The sequence below is a fragment of the Polyodon spathula genome, chromosome 18, assembly GCF_017654505.1.
Source record: "Polyodon spathula isolate WHYD16114869_AA chromosome 18, ASM1765450v1, whole genome shotgun sequence".
Classification (NCBI taxonomy): Eukaryota; Metazoa; Chordata; class Actinopteri; order Acipenseriformes; family Polyodontidae; genus Polyodon; species Polyodon spathula.
This window is the reverse complement of record NC_054551.1, coordinates 35927400-35948857: the sequence shown is the minus strand read 5'-3', so window position 1 is coordinate 35948857 and position 21458 is coordinate 35927400. Positions and strand designations below refer to the sequence as shown.

The 21458-nt window shown below is 44.1% G+C and overlaps 1 protein-coding gene across 5 annotated transcripts in view; it reads left to right on the top strand.

Annotated features, from left to right (window-relative positions):
* The window catches only part of LOC121330658 (SUN domain-containing ossification factor-like), a 32610-nt gene extending 15183 nt beyond the window's left edge, over positions 1-17427 (top strand). For 2 of the 5 annotated variants that reach the window (XM_041277343.1, XM_041277347.1), the window contains 20 exons: positions 761-901; positions 1144-1285; positions 2093-2216; positions 3832-3956; positions 4068-4135; positions 5208-5315; positions 5670-5775; positions 6800-6820; positions 7029-7084; positions 8091-8182; positions 8439-8504; positions 9034-9111; positions 9977-10052; positions 10532-11791; positions 11952-12039; positions 12324-12428; positions 12795-12949; positions 13056-13147; positions 15084-15142; positions 15607-17427. In XM_041277343.1, the coding sequence (XP_041133277.1) occupies positions 761-901; positions 1144-1285; positions 2093-2216; positions 3832-3956; positions 4068-4135; positions 5208-5315; positions 5670-5775; positions 6800-6820; positions 7029-7084; positions 8091-8182; positions 8439-8504; positions 9034-9111; positions 9977-10052; positions 10532-11791; positions 11952-12039; positions 12324-12428; positions 12795-12949; positions 13056-13147; positions 15084-15142; positions 15607-16041 (3397 nt within the window). In that variant the 3' untranslated portion in view covers positions 16042-17427. The remainder of the gene's footprint in view (positions 1-760; positions 902-1143; positions 1286-2092; positions 2217-3831; positions 3957-4067; positions 4136-5207; positions 5316-5669; positions 5776-6799; positions 6821-7028; positions 7085-8090; positions 8183-8438; positions 8505-9033; positions 9112-9976; positions 10053-10531; positions 11792-11951; positions 12040-12323; positions 12429-12794; positions 12950-13055; positions 13148-15083; positions 15143-15606) is intronic. The other 3 variants (XM_041277344.1, XM_041277346.1, XM_041277345.1) reach the window with 3 other exon arrangements.
* The last annotated feature ends 4031 nt before the right edge of the window (positions 17428-21458 follow it).

The window sequence follows — 21458 nt, the reverse complement described above, 5'->3', positions numbered from 1 at the left end:
TAGAGTTGCAGGACTGGGAGGCAGTGTGGCGTAGTGGTTAGAGTTGCAGGACTGGGAGGCAGTGTGGCGTAGTGGTTAGAGTTACAGGACTGGGAGGTAAGATGTCACCTAATGATTCTGATGACTCCTTCAGCCCTACGGTAACTGGTGTAAACATACATGCTGCTTCATTTAAGATGCTTTTTTAAAGCATTTAACCTTCAAAGATGTCGACTGTTAATTTAGCGGCATGTCAAAATATGGAAAACCTCCAAGCTGAGCTCTTTTTGGACTCTTTTTACCAGTATTGGGGTCACCCAAGTCAACAGCTTGAGACTTCTTTCCTATGTGAGCTGCTACTCCTATTCTTTTATGTCCTCTACATCCATCGCATGCAGGAATACAGCTGCATATTCAATCCACTGAATGATGAAGAGTGATCAAAACGAGTGTTGGGTGGCTTTCCTGATGAAGCCTGATTTTTTTTTTTTTTTTTTTTTAAATCAATGCAAGGCACTGCAGCGTAAAAAATAGCAGCTTGCATGTTATGAAACAAAAATCCATCAAGAAAGAAGACTCTGAAGTAGTCTGTTTGGATGCTAACTAATCATACCAGGCAGTAAATGAACTCTCTTCTGCAGCTGTAAAGCTAAATCACTAGCCTGGCTCCTGAACATCATGTACTACAATAGTGGCGTTTGTTGCTGCAGAAAGGCGCTTTTTCTTCCCTCCATGCCTAAAAGGGCAACCCGGTAAACGGCGTGTTATTTCTTTCCCTCAGTGCAATAGAGAATTCCAGTGCCGATACCCCTGTAGGCAGCTCTAATGATGCTGAGCAGTCAGCTGCTGACTGTGAGGCTGGAGGGACCCCTGTGGTGGCCCCTCATAGCGAGTCCCCATCCTTTGGCAGGCTACCGACCAGGTGAGTACTGAAGCCGGCCTCTCAACCACACTGAGCCCCATTCCAATAGAAGGTATCATTTTCTCCGCTCCGCTGAATAAAGCTCCGCTCCGCACACCTTGCTTCTCTCTCCCTGTCGTCATCACTAAAGAGTCAATGTTAGCTTGTCAACAGGATTATTTCGTGCATCGCTTGCTTTTTTTTGAGGTCAGCCCACTTAGAGGATTCTGCTTTCCCTCCCCTTTCTGTTGTGTTGTAAGCAGCCTCTCGGAAGAGCTTGTGGAGAACATCTCCAGCACTCCTGCCAGTGGAAGGGGGACCAAGACAGACCTGGATCCCAAACTCACGGGAGTGGGCAAGGAGACGATTGGGGACTACATCTCTAACACTTCTCATGAAATGAAGGTAAGTCACTTTAAAGGGTTTGTTCTGTGCAAAACTTCAACACCGCTCACTCACAAAAACATTCTTCTGCTGTTACTAACCATCAGTGCACATTTCTTTACATTTAGAAGTACTTTAACACTGTAAATAGGGTATTGAAAATGTAGGTTGTTGACTGCAGTGAACTTTTTGTTTTCCCTCTTCTGTATGTACTGCGTTTCTGTCCATGTGCTACTGAATGCATTACCAGAGTTCTTGTCTTTGTCTTTCATCTTGGTGCTGTAGTAGCTCAGATTTCTGGAATTTGCTGCTTCCAGAAATCTTCTCACAAATGTGCAATTCAGTTTATTTAGCATGCCACTGCTGTCCTGCGGGTCTCGGAGAAATGATTTTTTCAGGACAGTTCAACTAGGAAGCTCATTTTTGTGAGGTACTACTGTCAGGAGTGGCAGCATTCATTGAATACATAATACTTCCTGGACACTTTATTAGGACACCTAACCTAATACCTGCAAGACTTGCTCGGAGTCGGTGTGGCACACAAGGTGGTACTCGCTGGCCATTCTTCAGCCATCCAGGGCAACGCAAGGACTCTGCTCGTGTGCATTGTATTTGTGCAGTGTTCAGTCTGTGTGCTATCACACAAGCAGGGGTTTGGACTTTTCACCTCTTTTGAAAGGTAATCTTTTTAGAACACATTGTAAAAAGCAGGTGTTGATATTGAGCCTCTTGAGCAGTGCTACTGTATCACTGCACTGTCAGTGTGTGACCACACCATTTATTTATTCATTGATATCTTTCTTTGTATCGTTCTCCCTGACTATCCAGAACGTGGACCCTCGCAAAGTTGGTGAGATAGACCCCACTGCTGTCCAGCCCAGCAAAGACCCAGAAGATATTCCCACGTTCGACGAGTGGAAGAAGAAAGTTCTGGAGGTGGAAAAGGAAAAGAGTAAGCCCTGGCACTTGGGTCCCTCAAGATAGTGGGGTTGCCGTCACAAAGACTTGCCATTAGAAGGACGATGCCACTGCTCCCACTATTGTGTAACAGCAGTGTGCTGTTCAGTGTCGGCTTTGAAACTGATAACACTTGTGTTGTAAAAGTAACTGTTTATTGAAGGAGTTCAGGTGAGGCAGTCATCAATTCATAAGGGACATGGATAAATTGTTTAATTGTTTTGCAGATTATTACAGCTAAAGCCCTGTGCAGTTGTTGTTTTTTTTGTGTATCTACTTGTAGAAACTGTATACAAGATCAGTAACTCAGGCTGTTTGGTTTTTTAGAATTTTGTGTCGAGAGGAGCTGGAGCATGCACAGTGCAGCACTGCATTACATAACACTTCTCTGCTGTTAGAACAGGAAGATGACGGCTCTTTCACAATTCATACATTATAGTGTTTTTCCCACACTAAGCATTCTTAAGAAGGTTTTTTTTTTTTTTTAGTGGATAAGTAAGCATATGGCGATTGTCTGAAATAATCTAAGGGCCCAACTTAATTAGATTTTTAGCTGAGAAAATTAATTTTAGGAATCTAAAGTCAAGCAGCTAACAGCAAATGTGGACCACATTCTGTTTCGATTAGTTTGCATGATTGGGGATGTGATTTTTTCATGGAACTCCTGAATTGACGTTTGTTTCCACTCAGTGTGACAATAGGAAAGGGGAAAGGAGTCTTGAGTTTCAGTGCAGTTAAAGCGTTTAGCAAACGTCAAGTAAAGCTGAATACTTACACAGAATTAGCCCAAAAGTGGCAAAATTTAAGTTCTAAGCAACTGACAGAGCAATATCCCAAAGAGTTTCATGAAAGTGGAGGGAGCAGCTTTAATGAGAAACAAACTTCAAATAAACCAAAGCCTTTTGTGCAGAAAATATATACCTCTGCTTACACTTGCTAATGCAAAGCCTAAAGGGAGGGCGGTTTACAGTCCTGGAGAAGCATGAACCTGATTTGCAGCTCTTGCCGTCGTTCTCCTGCGGTGCTTAACCTGTCAGCAGTAGAAATGAGAACAAACCTTCTTCTCTTTTAATGTACATCCTGTAATACCAAAGCCACATCTGTGTTTAAATAGACGTTAACAAAAAGCATATTGTACAATTCTCAATATACAACCAGAACATGTATTTAAAAAAACGAATTGTTACATCAGACAAGGTATACATGTTAAAATTATAGATAAGCATATTCCTGTTATGATTTGTAAAAGGTACTGTTTTTTAAAAGAAAATTAAATGTTTACAAATACTAAAATATTACATGAATAAAATATATATATTAAAGTTCAAATCTTTGTAGCAGTGGCCGTTCCGTGACAGTGTCTATTTTTAATTGTGACTGTCGTGATTTTTTTGACATTTTCACCATGACAAAATCACAACCCCATGCATGATGTGTAAATCAGATTTGTTCTGTTCTTTGCATGTATTTCTAGTTTCCTAAAAACAAATTGAAATGGGCCCTGAGAGTGATGTTGCTTTCTGCTGTTCGTTTATTCATAGAAGGATCTAGAAGTTAGAACTGTGAAAGTCTTAAACTGTAAATGAAACAATGCTAAATCCTGTCCACAGGTCAGTCCATGCACCCCTCCTCCAATGGGAGCCCACACATTGTAAAGAAAGTACAGAAGAACTTCAATAACTACGCCTCCGTGGAGTGTGGGGCCAAAATCCTAGCAGCCAACACAGAAGCAAAGGTAGGACTCTTCACACTGCTTCGCTGGGCAGTGGCCGTTTCTGCAGTGGGGGGGCTTGCTATTCCGTCAGCAAATGCACTTCATTTGTTTCCCCTCCATATTTCTTCTTAGAGCACTTCAGCTATATTGATGGAAAATATGGATCTGTATATGCTAAACCCCTGCAGCACTAAGATATGGTAAGTTGGAGAATCAATAAATCAATCAAATAATAGATGGTCCTCAGGAGATTTTTAACCTGCCTTGACTTTGATAAATGTGTTTCAATACTAGTTTTAAACTTTTACGTTGGAAAACCACTTGTGTTTTATTCTTTGTTTCTCCTTTTTTTATTTTTGAGGTCTCCCTGTGTTCTATCTCCAAGCAAATAAACCATTTTTATATTTGTTTCTAAAAAATTAAGAAAAAATCTCAAGCCTGCTTTTCCACACATGCCCGTTCACTTCTCGGGAACAGTTTTTGTCGTCTCCCTAAGGTAGCTCATGTTTTCTGAGTGAAAGCGAGTCTGTTGTGTAGATTTAAGTCCAGGAGGTCCTTCACAGGAAGTGTTTTCTGGGATGTGTGTTAAAATGAAGTCCCCTTGGTGTACTAGATCACTTTGTAAACAAGTGAAGCCCAAGAGCTTGTGCAAGGACTCTGAATACAGATGGGTGGGACTGTGCACACCCAGGCTGACTGAATACAGATGGGTGGAACTGTGCACACCCAGGCTGACTCTGAATACAGATGGGTGGGACTGTGCACACCCAGGCTGACTCTGAATACAGATGGGTGGGACTGTGCACACCCAGGCTGACTCTGAATACGGATGGGTGGGACCGTGCACACCCAGGCTGACTCTGAATACGGATGGGTGGGACCGTGCACACCCAGGCTGACTCTGAATACGGATGGGTGGGACCGTGCACACCCAGGCTGACTCTGAATACGGATGGGTGGGACCGTGCACACCCAGGCTGACTCTGAATACGGATGGGTGGGACTGTGTACACCCAGTCTGACACTGAATACAGATGGGTGGGACTGTGCACACCCAGGCTGACTCTGAATACAGATGGGTGGGACTGTGCACACCCAGGCTGACTCTGAATACAGATGGGTGGGACTGTGCACACCCAGGCTGACTCTGAATACAGATGGGTGGGACTGTGCAGACCCAGGCTGACTCTGCACTCTCAATTTGCATGCACAGTTCTATTTTTTATGAAGTTTTCATTTTCAGTTCAGTGTGTGCATTTCCTCAACTTTCAGGTTTGTAATTGAACTCTGTGAACCTATTCAAGTTAAGCAGCTGGACATCGCAAACTTCGAGCTGTTCTCCTCCACTCCAAAGGACTTCCTTGTCTCCATCAGTGACCGGTTAGTTTTACCCTGAGCCAGACAGCCATCCTTCAGTGATCTGGTAGATGCTGTTTTACATTCCTGCGCAAGTGCAGGGGAAAGCACAATGTCTTCTGTGTGTGTGTGTATGTATATGTGTGTGTGTGTGTGTGTGTGTGTATGTGTGTATATATGTATATATAATAAATAAATAAATATATATATTATATATATATATAATATATATATATATTCCAGAATGTGTTGCTTAATAGAAAGAAAGAAGGGGTCTAGTCACTGCCATTGAATATCACATTTTCATTGTGTAGACCTCTCATCCCCCATTTAGTTGGTTTATTCTGCGCTACATTTTATTCATTGTTTTCCTTTAAGGTACCCAACCAATAAGTGGGTTAAACTGGGTACTTTCCATGGCCGAGATGAGAGAACAGTGCAGACATTTCCACTGGATGAGCAGCTCTATGCTAAATATGTCAAGGTAATCTCTAAGCCACTTACTGACTCTGCTTTCCTTTCTAATTGCTTGCTTTGGGTAGACTGTGCCATGAATGCATTTCCGAAACTGTTTGAGCATGGTTGAGGTTTTTTGTTCAAACCTTCACTTTTTTATTTTCTATCTATAATTTATTTTTCACCTGTGGCTTTTTCTCCCATCTCCAAGTTTCCAAACAACTTGCACAGCAGTTATTATACTGCACGTTTAAAGTGTTTACAAATTCAGTTGTGTCTTGATTGGCCTGGCTAGAACTGAACCCCATTGTGAATCCTTTACCCTTGAGTTATTCTCACTGGACAGCCTGCACTGTGTCAGCTGGAGGGTGTATTTATACCAGGTGGTAGTTAATGCCAAGAGGTAATCCTACACCAAATACTCAGTGCTAGATACTACTGAATACGCTATCAGTACTTCGGACGGATTCTATGCATTGCTTTTAACACAACTACATATTTCCAATATTTTTGAATTGGCACTTCACTGTGTAGTGACTTTAATAGCTGTTTCCCTCAATCTTTCCACCTGTAGCTTAGGTGACTGTTTGTTTGTTCAGTAGCCATTGCTCCCAGTTTTAAAACAGCTATCTGATCTGGGATAAGCACTTTTTCAAAGCAGTTGGGTCACAAAGACGGAAAACTATGCTAATGTCTCGATTTCCTCTAACTGCTTATGAAACTCTTGAAATTCCCTCTCGGGTTGGTTTTCTTGGGTGATCTTGTCTCGATTCTCAATGCTGCATTGAACAAAGAGAACAATCTGTCTTTTTTTTAATTGTGTCCACATTAATATAATGAAGACATTAACTATACTGTCCCAGCTAAATTCTCCGTAGTGCATAGCTATAGGCAACTGTCTGTACAGCAAGTGAACGTGCTACCTGAATATTCTTCCATTACATTCCCAGACTTGTAGGTTGTAGTACTAGTAGAAATGTTGCTTGACTTGCTTGTGGCATGAATCAGGTCTTTTTAACTGACTCTTGTTTTCTTCTCTTCTCTTGCGTCAGATGTTCATCAAGTACATAAAGGTTAGCATTCCTCTCTATTAGAAGCTTGGACTACACCCTGAGTGCTCAGTAATGCATGGCTAGATAAGGGCAATTTTAAATAATTCAAAGCTTTGCAAAATGTGCATTATGCTGTACTTAACCAGAAGCATGGTGCAATTTAAAGAAGTCTAGAAATGCATCTCCTGCCAGGATTGCACTGTTGTTTGAACGGGCTTGTCGTCTTTAGGTGGAACTGGTCTCCCATTTTGGATCTGAACACTTCTGTCCACTTAGCCTCATTCGGTAAGTCATTGTAATGGTCATCGGGATAACTGAAGAATGGGGTAAGGAGTAATACTGGATAAACCCCATCCAGCTACAACCCAAGATATATGTATATTGAAGCGCAGCACTGATCAAAAACCTCACACAAAACAAGTTTATGTGCCCAAACTAGGAGACGTGGGGAATCTATTAAATTGATAGAAACTGTGGTAAATCTGAAAACTGGATGTTTATTTCATTATAACAGAGCTCATTATGTGCCATGTTATGCAGTTCAAATGAGTGCATGCAAGTCTCTTCAATCAGTAATAATCTGTCAGTGCCACAGAGCGTTCTTCTCTAATGATGGCATTCAAATCTGCCACCATTTAGCTACATTGAGTAGATCTCTAGGGGGTTAATATGAGTCTTAATTCTATGAACATTTAGAAGTTCTGCAGTTACATAAGCACATCTTTAGCAGACAGAAATCTATGATTGCTGATCTACACTCCCCTCTCATTTCGTCCCCCTGTTCCCTGCTGCTCCACAACATTGCATATACTCTGTTAGCAAGAATGTGCAGTTCCTGGTTTGAAGTTTTTTGATGTTCCCGAAGGCTCGGTTCCTCTGTTACTAGAATCTTTGTTTTGTTCCTGGGTATGAGACCTTCATTTGATTAATTTATTCATGCATTTTTTTGTGTTTTTACTGGGATGGGTCTGTAGAGATTTAGTATCTCATTTACAAATCTGTCCTGAAGGAAATTAAATGGGATATTGTATTGTGGGACAGTGAAGGCACTTCTAGACAGTTTTGCAGCAGGAGGTCCTCTTCTCCCACGACTGAGATGTATTTTCAGAGCTTTCTGGGTTTAAAGGTTTCAAAAGAAACATGCCATACTATTCTATACTGAACTATCTTCACCTCTACCGTCCTTGAATTCAGCAAACAAAGTCGTGAATATTTACTATGGAGTGCAGTGTGACGCTCGCGGACCCGGTCCGTGTGCTTCAGAATAACTGTGCTGCTTGTCCGCTGGCAGGGTGTTTGGGACCAGCATGGTGGAGGAGTATGAAGAAATTGCAGAGTTGCAGTACCCGTCCGAACGGATGGAATATCTGGATGAAGATTATGGTAAGGCTCCGTGGGCATTCCCTCCAGTTCCAGGGTGTGGCTCTTTTTAAAGAAACATTTCGGGCTTCTGGAAGCTCAGGTGTTACCACTCGGACAATATCAAATAATTTGTCTTGCAATCTGGTCGGCGCCACTACACACCTGTCATGCCAGGAGCACAGCTGGCAGCTTCAACCTTGGCCAGTTGAACTCCATGCCAGCAATGTTCTTATGTAAGCATGATTTCCAAATATTTCATTTGTATTGTATTTTATAGATTACCCTCCAGGCTATGTGCCACAGGAAGACAAATCTTCCAAGGACCTGCTCGGCTCTGCCACAAGTGAGTAAGTTCAGTGTGGAGGATCTCTGGAAAGGTGGAAACCATGACGAAGACTGGGTGGCTTTGAGATGAAGCCTGAAGAATGTGAAGCGGTGTGACTGGGAGGCAGTGTGGCATTGTGCTAAACCTGTGTGCTGGATTGCGTTTTTGTGCATGTTTCTCTCCTCGCAGTAATCACTGCTCTATCCCAACACATTTGACCTGGTTTATTCTACACAATGTGTACCAGGCTTGTTGTAGCGGAATTATTGTCTCACAGGGAAGCATGTAGCCACTTTGCTCCCTCAGGACAGGGGTTCAATACAAACTGTTCACTTCATTTTTCCTTCAGTTATAAACAGAGGAGTAGTACTGCTTTTCAAAAACATGCACTTGCTATAAAAACCCTTCTGTAGTGAATAGTGGCTCAGCCTGCCAGCGCTTTTAGTTTTTTAGGTTTCCTGTAAAGTGTTGAGTAGACTGGCCTGCTTGTTTTTGTAGCATGCTGCTTATGAAGGAAGCTATTCATCTCTCTGTGTTTGCATTGCAGATGCTATCTTGAATATGGTAAACATAGCTGCCAATATGCTGGGGGCAAAATCGGAATTGGAGGCAGCTCAGAGAGAAGGTATTGCATTTAAAAAAATAATAATAATAATTATGAAACTTTGTGCATCACAGTATAAACAAAGAGCTCATTGAGTTATTCACTTTAATACTGTATTTAAAATGTTTGTCCTACTCTTCAAATTACCTATTTTTGTTTTGTACACACACACAGTATGTCTTTCAAAGTATAAAATCTGTTTCCAGTTTCATGTTTTGCACACACTCTTACCAGACTCAAGGGTCTCCTTATTGGGTAGATGGGTCATGGTCATGGCATTGCATGTTTTATCAAAGTGCTCTTCATTTGAACCTGCCAATATTGCCTCTGCTACTCCTCAGTGAAGCAGACACCAATGTTTCAGTTATGAGCCCTGTTTACGTCACTCCTGGAACCTCTGAAACCCCCCTTTATTAAGGCAAAGGCTGTGCAAATGCCAAGCCTTCAGATTCCAAGTGGTGTGCGGTGTGGCACCAGAACAGCAACTTAAAAACTTGCTGCAAGCAGTTGAATGCTCAGACTCCTTGTAGAAGTGCTTTTGTTGAAAACGATTACCCAAGAGGTAAAAGATTAACTACATGGGGGCTGATTCCCATTTCATAACCACGGAACTGGTGGTGTGTTGCTTTACTTGTGTGATGCACTCGGTCAATGCAGGCCTCCAATAAGAAATACTGAAACCCGGCTCCAATGTAAAATTTGAAATTTGTCTGGATCTGTTTTGTATAGGGATAAATGGGTCTAGTTATCACCTTGTGAAATGCACCAAGAAACTATTTTCTGTATATGGTAAATGCATTTGCAATATCCACTGCATTTCTTTGCACTGTGCACAAACAAAACTAGATAAATATCTGTATTTAATTTTATAATATTTTTATTCAAGGAAACCTCTCTGCTGAAGCTGTGAATATGACAGGAACATCCGAGGCATCCCAGCCTATTCCCACCTCTCCTCCAGTGTAAGTCGTGTGTGTGTGTGTGTGTGAGGCTTCTAAAACAACGGAAGACATTTGAATGGTCTCTGCAATACCCAGATTCCTCCCCCCCCCATACCGTTCAGATGTGCATATTTTCCCCTGTTATGTACTGTGCATTTCATACTAATTTGAATGCATTAAAACACTCCAGTCCTTTGCATAGTTGTGTACATTAATACGTTGGAAACCAGTATTCCAACATGTTATTCTGCACTCAAAGCCCTGCAGGCAAGAATGTGTTTATTCACGCTGCAGTTTTAAATAAGTGTATCATGCAAAGTTATAAAAGGATTTCCTACAGCGCTTCCATTGTTCATAATCTTTTTTTTTGGAGTCGAGGAATGTGTTTATGGTGGTTCTTATTTCTAGGAGAATGGTTATATTTTCTTCTTGCGATGCATGTGTAAATTGCTACAAGCTGTGGTAATGTGATTCTTGCCCCTCCTGTGTTTGTTTCCCAGGCTGGAGACTGTAGAGGTGAGCCCTCCGGTTTCCATTGAAGACACTGAGGAAGAGGGGGTGCCCACACTAGCCCCCCAGGAGGAGAGCCTGATCGTGCAGCTGGTGCTGGAGGAGGAGGAGGAGGAACCCAGGCAGTCCACAGTCACTCTCCTGGAGGAGGAGGAGGAGGAGGAAGGGGCTACAGACAGGCAGGGCTCCTACCAGCTGGACAACCTCACATACTGTGGGGAGACTACCACCTTCTCCTGCGTGGCCAGCTTCTCGGAGTATGTGCAGCAGTGGTGTTCCATTGCCGTTGCTCTTCAGCGGGAGCAATGTCGAGCTGCAGGCCAGCAGGGGCTGGAGCTGGGCTCCTCCAAGAAGCAGCAAGAGACCCCACTGCCCATCCCTGAGCAGCAGCAAGAAACCCCACTGGCTGTCCCTGAGGAGAGCGAGACACAGGAGACTGCTAAAGAGGAGCTGCCACCATCTAGCGAATTCCAATTCATCCTCATCGAGCGGGACATTAAAACTACCCCTACAGTCTCCCAGCAACAGGACGTTCGGCACTCGGAGACCACAGTGGAGCAGACTGCAGAGCCCATTGATCTGGAACCTAGCCAGTCCTCCTCTCTGCCTCAGGGTAGCATCTCTGATACCCCCCATGTGAAGGTAACCCCTACAGAGGAGATACCAGACTCCTCCACTAGAGACCTGCTTGAACGGACCCCACTGTACCTCGAAAACACCCCTGAAACACAGGCTGAGACCGGGAAGAAAATTGTAGCCAGCAGCACTGCAGAGGAGCCATCCCCGAGCTCTGAAGCTGAACCCCCCAGCGAGGAGAAGCTCAGTCCCACCCTCGGAGAGCAGACGGACACCCCCCAGGCCCTCACTAACCCCACAGAAACAGTGCCCCCAGTGGAGCACAGCACCACTGCTGTGAATACAGAGGCTGTGGTTGGCAAAGGGACCTCAGAAGAGCCGTCTGTCTCGGGGGAGCCTGCTGAACCACCCATTATGCTGGAAGTCAAAGGAGACGAGCAGTCCGCTGAGGACATCCTCCTCATGGTCCCTTCCTCCAATGGCCAGCTCCAAAGGACCGCCACTGACTTCTACGCTGAGCTGCAGAACTCCACTGATCTGGGGAACACCAACGGCAACCAGGTGCACGGCTCCAACCAGAAGGAGTCTGTCTTCATGAGGCTCAACAACCGCATCAAGGCTCTGGAGATGAACATGTCCCTGAGCAGCCGCTACCTGGAGGAGCTCAGCCAGAGGCGAGTGTCTGGCTCTCTGTACCACACTCTGTCTGTACTGTCTTGCTGTCTGTTGTGGCAGCACTGATCATTTTGAATAAGTTATCCATGCACCCATTGAGCTTTATTCCTGTTGAAATGTGCGTGTTTTACTCACTATGCCTTTTCTTTTCATTGGAAGATATCGGAAGCAAATGGAAGAAATGCAGAGGGCTTTCAACAAGACCGTGATCAAACTCCAGAACACCTCCAGGATAGCAGAGGAGCAGGTTACTATTTTAGCCTCTTAAAATTTCTGTGAATGCTCGGCTGCGTTTTTCCAGGTCCCTCAAGTAAAGGAGATGTAACTCTAGGTCCTTCTCTTGGTTAACTTGATACAGTTAACACATGTAACAGGCTGCTTTCATGTGCAAGTACTTCTGAAGTAAATTCAACTAAATGATATGTCTTTTATGCATTTAGTCAGTGACACCAGATTTTTTTTTTTGCCTGCTGTTAAACCAGAATATCCAGCTGTAAACAGTAAATCCACCTTCCTTTGCATGTCCCTTAGGACCAGCGGCAAACAGAATCTATCCAGTCACTGCAGAACCAGCTGAAAAACATGACGCAGCTTGTCCTGAACCTGTCTGGCACGGTGGGGCAGCTCCAGAGAGAGGTACTGCCCAGCACAGCTCTCTGCTCATTCATTGTGTTCATTTTATAGTGCAGGAACTTGTCAGTTTGTTAATTTGGGTTTTAAACTTAACTCTGTCTGCATACAACTATTTAGCTATATTTTTAATAAGTAATGTTAATGAGGGAGTTAAAGGGCAGTTGTATTGTCTTGCCAGCCAGATACTGTGTGTGTTCTAGTGCTGTATGTGGTTTTGTAACGCAGATACAGTCTTGTCTTCAAAATGCACTCTCCACCCATTTCACTAAAAGCTTTTACTGTTGTGCTGGTAAGTTGTCCACACCTGGTCCTTCCTCCTGGTGTTTGTGATGCTGTGCAGTGTTTTCTCAACCCTCTCCCTGTGTGCAGGTCTCGGATCGTCAAAGCTACCTTGTCATCGCGCTGGTGCTGTGTGTGTGCCTGGGCCTGCTGCTGTGTGTCCAGCGCTGTGGGAGCAGCTCCCCAGCACAGGAGGTCTTCTCTTTACCAGTCCCCAAGAGCAACCACTACCCCAGCCCCAAGAGGTATTGCAGTTCACCCAGTCTGCAGGGCAGCTCGTCATTTTGAACCAAGCCATGGAAGTGGCTTAACAGGAGCCTGGAAAGCCTAAACTTGCTGTGTTTTTGCCAGGTGCTTTTCTTCATACGATGACATGAGCCTCAAGAGGAGGGTATCTTGCCCCCTTGTTCGTTCCAAGTCATTCCAGTTACCTGCTTCAGAAGGTAAATGCGATGTAGCCACATAGTTGGATTCTTGCTTGTAATCTGTTTTGTGTTCAACATTTAAAGGTCTTTGTTTTCGCTGCGGTTGATGGAGGACCTGGGTGTTGAACAAATCCGATTTTACCCAGCCACCCAGCCCTTCTCTGGCATGTACCAAAACCAGGTGTCTGTTAACTGTTTGTGTGTTTGCTGTGTTCATTGCAGTTCCATGAAAAGACAGCAGTTGTATATTAGCTGGGTCTTGAGTTACAGGAACCCATGAAAACAAAATGATGCATGATGCACCAGTGTGGTAGATCAGGAGAGTGGAGTGTGCCCTCAGCTGGCCCAGAGATCACTCAGGAGGAGACAGTGCAGCCTGCTCAAAGCAGAGTTGTAAACTAGAGTAACCACAATCTAGGCAGCGTTTAGCTCTGCTTTTTCATTTGTGTGGGTTTACATGCTCTACTGCTCAGCCATTGTCTGTGCCTGGCCCGGCAGTGCTAGAGTAGCAGTGAGTATCTTCCAGGTGTTCCTGAGACTCTCCGCCAGGACTGAAGCAGCTTCAGTGCAAAACTGAAAAAACCTTGGCTGGACCTGTAGCCACTGTAACAATGCTGATAAACCCCTCATTAAAAATGGCATGAAACATTTCCTTTTCTCCCATTATTGCCTCTGTTTGCCAGACATTGCCAGACATTCTCCATGGCAACCATCCCCCACTGCTGTGTGTGTGTTTTCTTTTTAAAGTATTGGCCATGCAAAGCTTAAGATGCCCATTGCTGGAACATGAATTCCATTTGCAAGTAGTGACATATTTCCAGCCCCTAAGTGTGGGGGAGCAGCAGTATTGCAGTAATTATTGCTAAACTGAGTCAACAGCAGATAGGGCTGAAGCAAAATGCAATTGTAATTGCTTCCATGACTTGACAGTTTATCTGCTGTACACCTTTCTGCTCTGTGCTACCTTCTTAGCACATTCTATAAACTGATTAACTTCAGGGGCCAGTTTGAAAATACATGCATACAAATTACTAGTATTCTACCAAAATCTGTATAGGTCCTGAATGACCGACTCATTTATTAATAATATATTAATCTCCATGTGTGACTAACTTGAATGCACAATAAACTAAACTTTACTAGTGTCTGTTTTAAAACATAGGGCTATACAGTAATTGAAAACTTTTCCAAGCTTTATCCACAAATAAGTTCATACAACAGTGCCACAGACCAGATCCGTGGCAAGTTTTCTGTTGAATTGAAAAGAAAGTGTTTCAGATTGTGCACAATGCTCCCAGCTGGGCAGTCTGGGGGAACACAATGGATTCGCAAACACTCCTAGCTACTAGTGCGGTAATGACTTCAGTCTGAAATAATAACCATATCTGACTCAATACACCCCCTTTAACAACAGTATTATTGTGAATTAATTTATCCAAAGTGACTTGGAGACTAGGGGTGAAGTGCATCAATGCTGCTGTAGTCTCTTTCAATAGACCTCAGTTTTTAGGTGTCATTTGAAGGACGCCGCACAAGGAGGTTAGGTGACTTGCTCAGGGTCGTACACAGCGAGTCAGTGACTGAGCTGGGATTTGAACTGGGAACTTCCTCGTAACAAGCCCCTTTGTTTTAATGCAGCAAATGGCCAATCTGTTTGTATTTCTGTTCTAAAAAGTGCATATAATCTATCCATTTCTTTGGGAATAAAGTTGTTTTCTGAGTCAATATTTTGTTCTGTGGACAGGCGCACATTTAGGACCTCCGTGTTAAGAGAATAATTATTTTAAATGACAAGAAAAAATTATCAGTTTAAGTGAATCCATGGATGCAGAGACTCCTGCTGTCAAACACGGATTGCTACTAGCCAGTGCATAGCATAGCATAGCTCATGTTTCAGTCTGTTCTTGTGTTCCTCATAACATCATTTAATCTCCACCCCTCTCTCCCTTTTTAGTAGGTTCTGATGACTTGTACATTGTAGAACCTCTAAGGTTTTCGCCAGAAAATAAAAAGGTACAGTGTCACTTTACTGGTGTTTAACACAATGGACAGATTCCATATTGGCAATGTGCTGATTATCCAGTCCCAAGATAGCGTTGTAACATTCTACTCTGCAAGCACTGAGATTAACCACTTCACTGCTAAAGGAGGGGGGGCGGGGGGCGGGGGTACGGACGACTACTGTATAATCCTTGTTGAGGGATTTCTGTTGATGGATTAGTGCCACAAGGTGGCACTGTAACCCGCAGAATAGTAAACTGCATTTAACTGCACAATTCTAAGTAGAATTTATTTGTGTGATATTTCAGCTTTTTAGTTCATAAATAACCAGTCTGTGTCAGCACAGCAATGAAGTGGTTAAAGCTGCTTTTTAAGTATTTAGTTTCTATAATTTTATTTTTATTTTTTAACCTTGCAGTCAGCCTAACACTTTCTTTTTCTTTTTTTTTCTTTTTTTGCTTGTTTTGTTTATGTAGAAAAAACGTTGCAAATTGAAGGTGGAGACTCTGAAGCTCTCCGTCTCCATGCCGCCAGTAGCTAACGGAGGAGTAAAGAGCAACGGCCCCCTGCAGCGCCACAGCGCCTTCCTGCCATCGGGGGAGGTGTGTACATCCTCCTACAAGGGCCCCCCCTCTGAGGGCAGCTCCGAGGGCTCCTCGCACTCCGACGAGTCCTACTTCTGCGGCGTCTCCTCCTGCACTCACCTCTGCAATGGCCAGCCGCCGTCCAAGACCAAGACCGAGAAGAGAGCCTTCAAGCGCAGGCGCTCCAAGATAGACCCGGGGAAGTACATGGCAGGGCTGATACAGACTGAAACCGGGTCTGTGCCAAGCATGCAGGACTTCATGAAGGGGAACAAGGAGATGAGCATGGGGACGTTTGGGCTCCCGGCCGTGTCTGGGCAGGTCTGAGACCCGTCTAAAACACTCCTCCTCCCCATGGGGCAGGGCCGCACTTTACTCCCCACTCCCCACTGATCTGTTCATGCAGAAGGAGCTGGGGGTGGAAACACAGAGACTCTGTTCTTGCCTTTGAACTCGGACTCTTGGGATGTGTACCCAGTGTTTAGTGGGAGTAGGGGGCGGGCAGTGGAATCACGTTTGTTAGTGGGAACCCCCCCATCCCCCTTCTCCCAGAGTTCGTTCCCTTCTTCTCGCACCTTTCCTTGTTTATGTGCCTTTTGTCCATTTACAAACAAAAAAACCTTTGTACAGAGAGCAAAATTTGTACGTTTAGGGGTTAGCAGTTTATGCTACAAGAGTTTATACAAGACTAGCGGCTTTCAGTGTGGAGCTCCGCAGGTAGCATTCCATCATCTCCCTGGTTTTACAGAGACTGAAGGAGGGAAGGCAGTTTGTGTGTTCTGGAGCCCTCCTGTTTGCTGTGCTGCGAGGGTATCAGATGTGGGTAGCTGTGACAGTGTTGTGCAGCAGCCCAGGCAATTTGCTTTTCATAGTTTTTTTTGTTCAGTTTACCATTTTTGTTCATCGTTTTTAATTTGGGTGGTTTGAATGGTAGAACACTACAAAACAGTTAGATTTGGGACCAGGTGGCTGTCGCTGCATGTGGTAATCCCCAGGTATCTAAAGCAGCGAAGGATTGACTGAATTCATTGCAATTCATCTGGATTGCAGCAAGTTTGGGTGTTTTGTTTTTTTTAATTGAAGTCCATGTCAGTGTTTCAATAATATTGCCAGCTGGTACTTTTTGTGCCTAGTTTCCTCCCCAAGCCAGTGCTAGTTCCTAAATCTGAGAGGTTACTTATACCTGTTGCATAATTACCGAAGACAAAACTGAGATCACAGATGACTTGGAAATTCATGACATGAATTGAATTGTATTTTGTGATTTGGTGGGGAACGCGTTGTGTGACGTGGGCATGTCCTGTGGACTAGTTTTTCCAGCTGCTTTTTCACGCTTTGTGGTAGAGCCTGATTCTGGGAGCCACTGAGTATCCCTGTGCTGCTAATCTATTTATTTATGTGTTAAAGTACTTTTAAACAGGTAATATACACCCCTACATTGAGTGGCAAGGTTTCTAAGGGGAGGATTGTTCCCCAAACCTGCCCTTGCATTGTGCTGTCCTGGAGTCAGTACTGTGGGAAACAGTTTGAAACCCTGAATGCAGGGGTTCACCTGTCACTGCTCAGTGATGGGTGTCTCCCTGGGAGTGCCTGAGAGACAGCAGAGCTATCGCAGTTCAGCCTGGTCATCATCAGCGATGTTTGTAAAGAACAGCCCTGAAGTACAAGAAGATTCAGTTGTAAGTTCCCCCAAAGGCTGCCCTAGTTTCTAATCAGGGGTCACTCCCTGAACATGGGAGAGTTAAACCTGGAGAGGAGCTGTGAATGGAGTGTGAACAGCTGAATCACACAGCACTACAGACGAGGCTCCACGCACAGCACTGCTGCAGGCTGGCCGGCACTACAGACAGGGCTCCATGCACTGCACTGCTGCAGGCTGGCCGGCACTACAGACAGGGCTCCACGCACAGCACTGCTGCAGGCTGGCCGGCACTACAGACAGGGCTCCACGCACAGCACTGCTGCAGGTTGGCCGGCACTACAGACAGGGCTCCACGCACAGCAGTGTTACCAGACTTATTTGTATTTTTTTTTCATTCCCTTTTTCTAAAATGGGGGCTTAAGAGGCTATTCAGAGTGGGTTTACAATGCAAGGAGTATCGACTGGTATTCCAGCTAAAGCACAAAGCAGAGACTAGTGAGATTTTTATTTCAGTACGGTACATCTACAATCTGTGGGGTTAGACTCAGAAAATACATTGAGAACACAGTAAGCTGGAATAAGTGTGTGTGAGACAAAGAGAGGCTGTGTGTGTGCTGTGCAGTTCTGAATGTTTTAGAAATTGAATGTGCTGAAGAGGCTGTGGGAGTGGATGGGTTTGTTTCGTGTAGAGAATATAAAAGATTATACTATTATTAAGTTTAAGTTCTTATTCAATGTGCACTTTTCTAACTTCTTATGCTTTCTGTTTTCTGCTATACCTTGTATGTAAAGTGACTTTCTGCCTTGCTATGTCTTGCGCCTCAGTCTGATGGGCTGGGGGGATCTCTCTCCAGCCAAGTTTTGTTTCAGGTTGTGAGGTCTTCCTGCACAGTACTGTGGAACAGGAGCGAAGTGGAACTACAGAGATGTAGTGCCGTTAGAAACTGTGAATTTCTAAATAAAACTGAACATTTCATTGTCTATGAGGTGAATTTGTTGACTTTTTTTTTTTCTTCTCCATGCGAGTTCACCGTAGGTAGTTCAATTTCTCTACTGCTGTAGTACTTGACACAGATCGGACCAGCCTTTCTAGTTTGTCACTGGATTGGCAAGATATTGTATGACTGCAGCTTGTCATAACAAGGATTGAAATTGAAAGGAAGTGTTATGTGTTAGTGTTATGATTCATAGCTCTGTTGTGCACAGATGAATTTGCATCTTGTTCTACAATATTGTTCCTCGGTGTGGTTAGTAACTGCCCGCAATATGATGCTAGACTCCTCTGCACTGCATGGAGTGGAAACATTGAACATTGAACGACTCTTCAGAGCGAATTCAAGCAATACAAGCAGAAGGATGGCCAACTGCTGCAGTCATTTACTGTGATACAATGAGATACAAGACTTACAAAGTGGAGTCAATTCCTGCCTGTATAACATTTACACTGAGGAGTATTGTACCTGCCTTCACACACACCAAACCCATCTCTGCATGCTGTACCCTTTACACTGACCTGCCCTCACACACACCAAACCCATCCCTACATGCTGTACCCTTTACACTGACCTGCCCTCACACCCAGCAAACCCATCTCTGCATGCTGTACCCTTTACACTGACCTGCCCTCACACACACCAAACCCATCCCTGCATGCTGTACCCTTTACACTGACCTGCCCTCACACCAAACCCATCCCTGCATGCTGTACCTTTTACACTGACCTGCCCTCACACACACCAAACCCATCCCTGCATGCTGTACCCTTTACGCTGACTTGCCCTCACGCCCACCAAACCCATCCCTACATGATGTACCCTTTACACTGACCTGCCCTCACACCCACCAAACCCATCCCTACATGCTGTACCCTTTACACTGACCTGCCCTCACACCCACCAAACCCATCCCTGCATGCTGTACCCTTTACACTGACCTGCCCTCACACACACCAAACCCATCCCTGCATGCTGTACCCTTTACACTGACCTGCCCTCACACCAAACCCATCCCTGCATGCTGTACCTTTCTGCCAGTATCACTTGTTCCTATTTTTCTAGCACTATTTGCTCAAGGGCAGAATGGAATTGCTTTCAGAGCAGTGGCTTCCCTTCACTCAGTAAACTATTGCATGCACGTGTTACTGTGTATAAAGAAGGTGTGTCCTGACTGCGCTTACTCGGCTTTCATTCGTGTTCTTTGCTCAATTGAAACTCTCGATCTAGAGTTATTTTCAATGTGTTGCTGCTTGTTACTGCAGCTGCTTCTGTTCCTACTGAAGAACGCTGCAGGTAAAGAAACTTTAAAGTTGTTGGTTTTGTTTTGTATTTATTTATAGCTTGTTTCTCAGCTTTTAGAAGAAGTATCAGAATTGCCACACTGTATGAACTCTTTAAAGTTAGCAGCTTACTTTCCCATTGGAATTTCTGTTACTGGTGAGGTTTAGTTCGGTCTATTCTTCATAACTATTCTTCTCCTTCCTGCTGTGTGAAAGGGTTTCTTCATAGCGTTCTTCTTTCCTGCTGTGTGAAAGGGTTTCTTCATAAGCATTCTTCTCTCTCCTGCTGTGTGAAAGGGTTTCTTCATAGTGTTCTTCTCTTTCCTGCTGTGTGAAAGGGTTTCTTCCCAGTGTTCTTCTCCTTCCTGCTGTGTGAAAGGGTTTCTTCATAAGCATTCTTCTCTCTCCTGCTGTGTGAAAGGGTTTCTTCATAGCGTTCTTCTTTCCTGCTGTGTGAAAGGGTTTCTTCATAGTGTTCTTCTCCTTCCTGCTGTGTGAAAGGGTTTCTTCATAACCGTTCTTCTCCTTCCTGCTGTGTGAAAGGGTTTCTTCATAACGTTCTTCTTTCCTGCTGTGTGAAAGGGTTTCTTCATAACAGTTCTTCTCTTTCATGCTGTGTGAAAGGGTTTCTTCATAACTGCTGTGTGAAAGGGTTTCTTCTTCTTCTTTCCTGCTGTGTGAAAGGGTTTCTTCATAACCGTTCTTCTCCTTCCTGCTGTGTGAAAGGGTTTCTTCATAACGTTCTTCTCCTTCCTGCTGTGTGAAAGGGTTTCTTCATAACGTTCTTCTCCTTCCTGCTGTGTGAAAGGGTTTCTTCATAACGTTCTTCTCCTTCCTGCTGTGTGAAAGGGTTTCTTCATAACCATTCTTCTCCTTCCTGCTGTGTGAAAGGGTTTCTTCATAACGTTCTTCTCCTTCCTGCTGTGTGAAAGGGTTTCTTCATAACGTTCTTCTTTCCTGCTGTGTGAAAGGGTTCTTCTCCTTCCTGCTGTGTGAAAGGGTTTCTTCATAACGTTCTTCTCCTTCCTGCTGTGTGAAAGGGTTTCTTCATAACCGTTCTTCTCCTTCCTGCTGTGTGAAAGGGTTTCTTCATAACGTTCTTCTCCTTCCTGCTGTGTGAAAGGGTTTCTTCATAACGTTCTTCTTTCCTGCTGTGTGAAAGGGTTTCTTCATAACCATTCTTCTCTTTCCTGCTGTGTGAAAGGGTTTCTTCATAACCGTTCTTCTCTTTCCTGCTGTGTGAAAGGGTTTCTTCATAACGTTCTTCTCCTTCCTGCTGTGTGAAAGGGTTTCTTCATAACCGTTCTTCTCCTTCCTGCTGTGTGAAAGGGTTTCTTCATAACGTTCTTCTTTCCTGCTGTGTGAAAGGGTTTCTTGCTGTGTGAAAGGGTTTCTTCATAACGTTCTTCTCTTTCCTGCTGTGTGAAAGGGTTTCTTCATAACCGTTCTTCTCTTTCCTGCTGTGTGAAAGGGTTTCTTCATAACCGTTCTTCTCTTTCCTGCTGTGTGAAAGGGTTTCTTCATAACCGTTCTTCTCCTTCCTGCTGTGTGAAAGGGTTTCTTCATAACGTTCTTCTCCTTCCTGCTGTGTGAAAGGGTTTCTTCATAACGTTCTTCTCCTTCCTGCTGTGTGAAAGGGTTTCTTCATAACGTTCTTCTCCTTCCTGCTGTGTGAAAGGGTTTCTTCATAACGTTCTTCTCCTTCCTGCTGTGTGAAAGGGTTTCTTCATAACGTTCTTCTTTCCTGCTGTGTGAAAGGGTTTCTTCATAACCATTCTTCTCTTTCCTGCTGTGTGAAAGGGTTTCTTCATAACGTTCTTCTTTCCT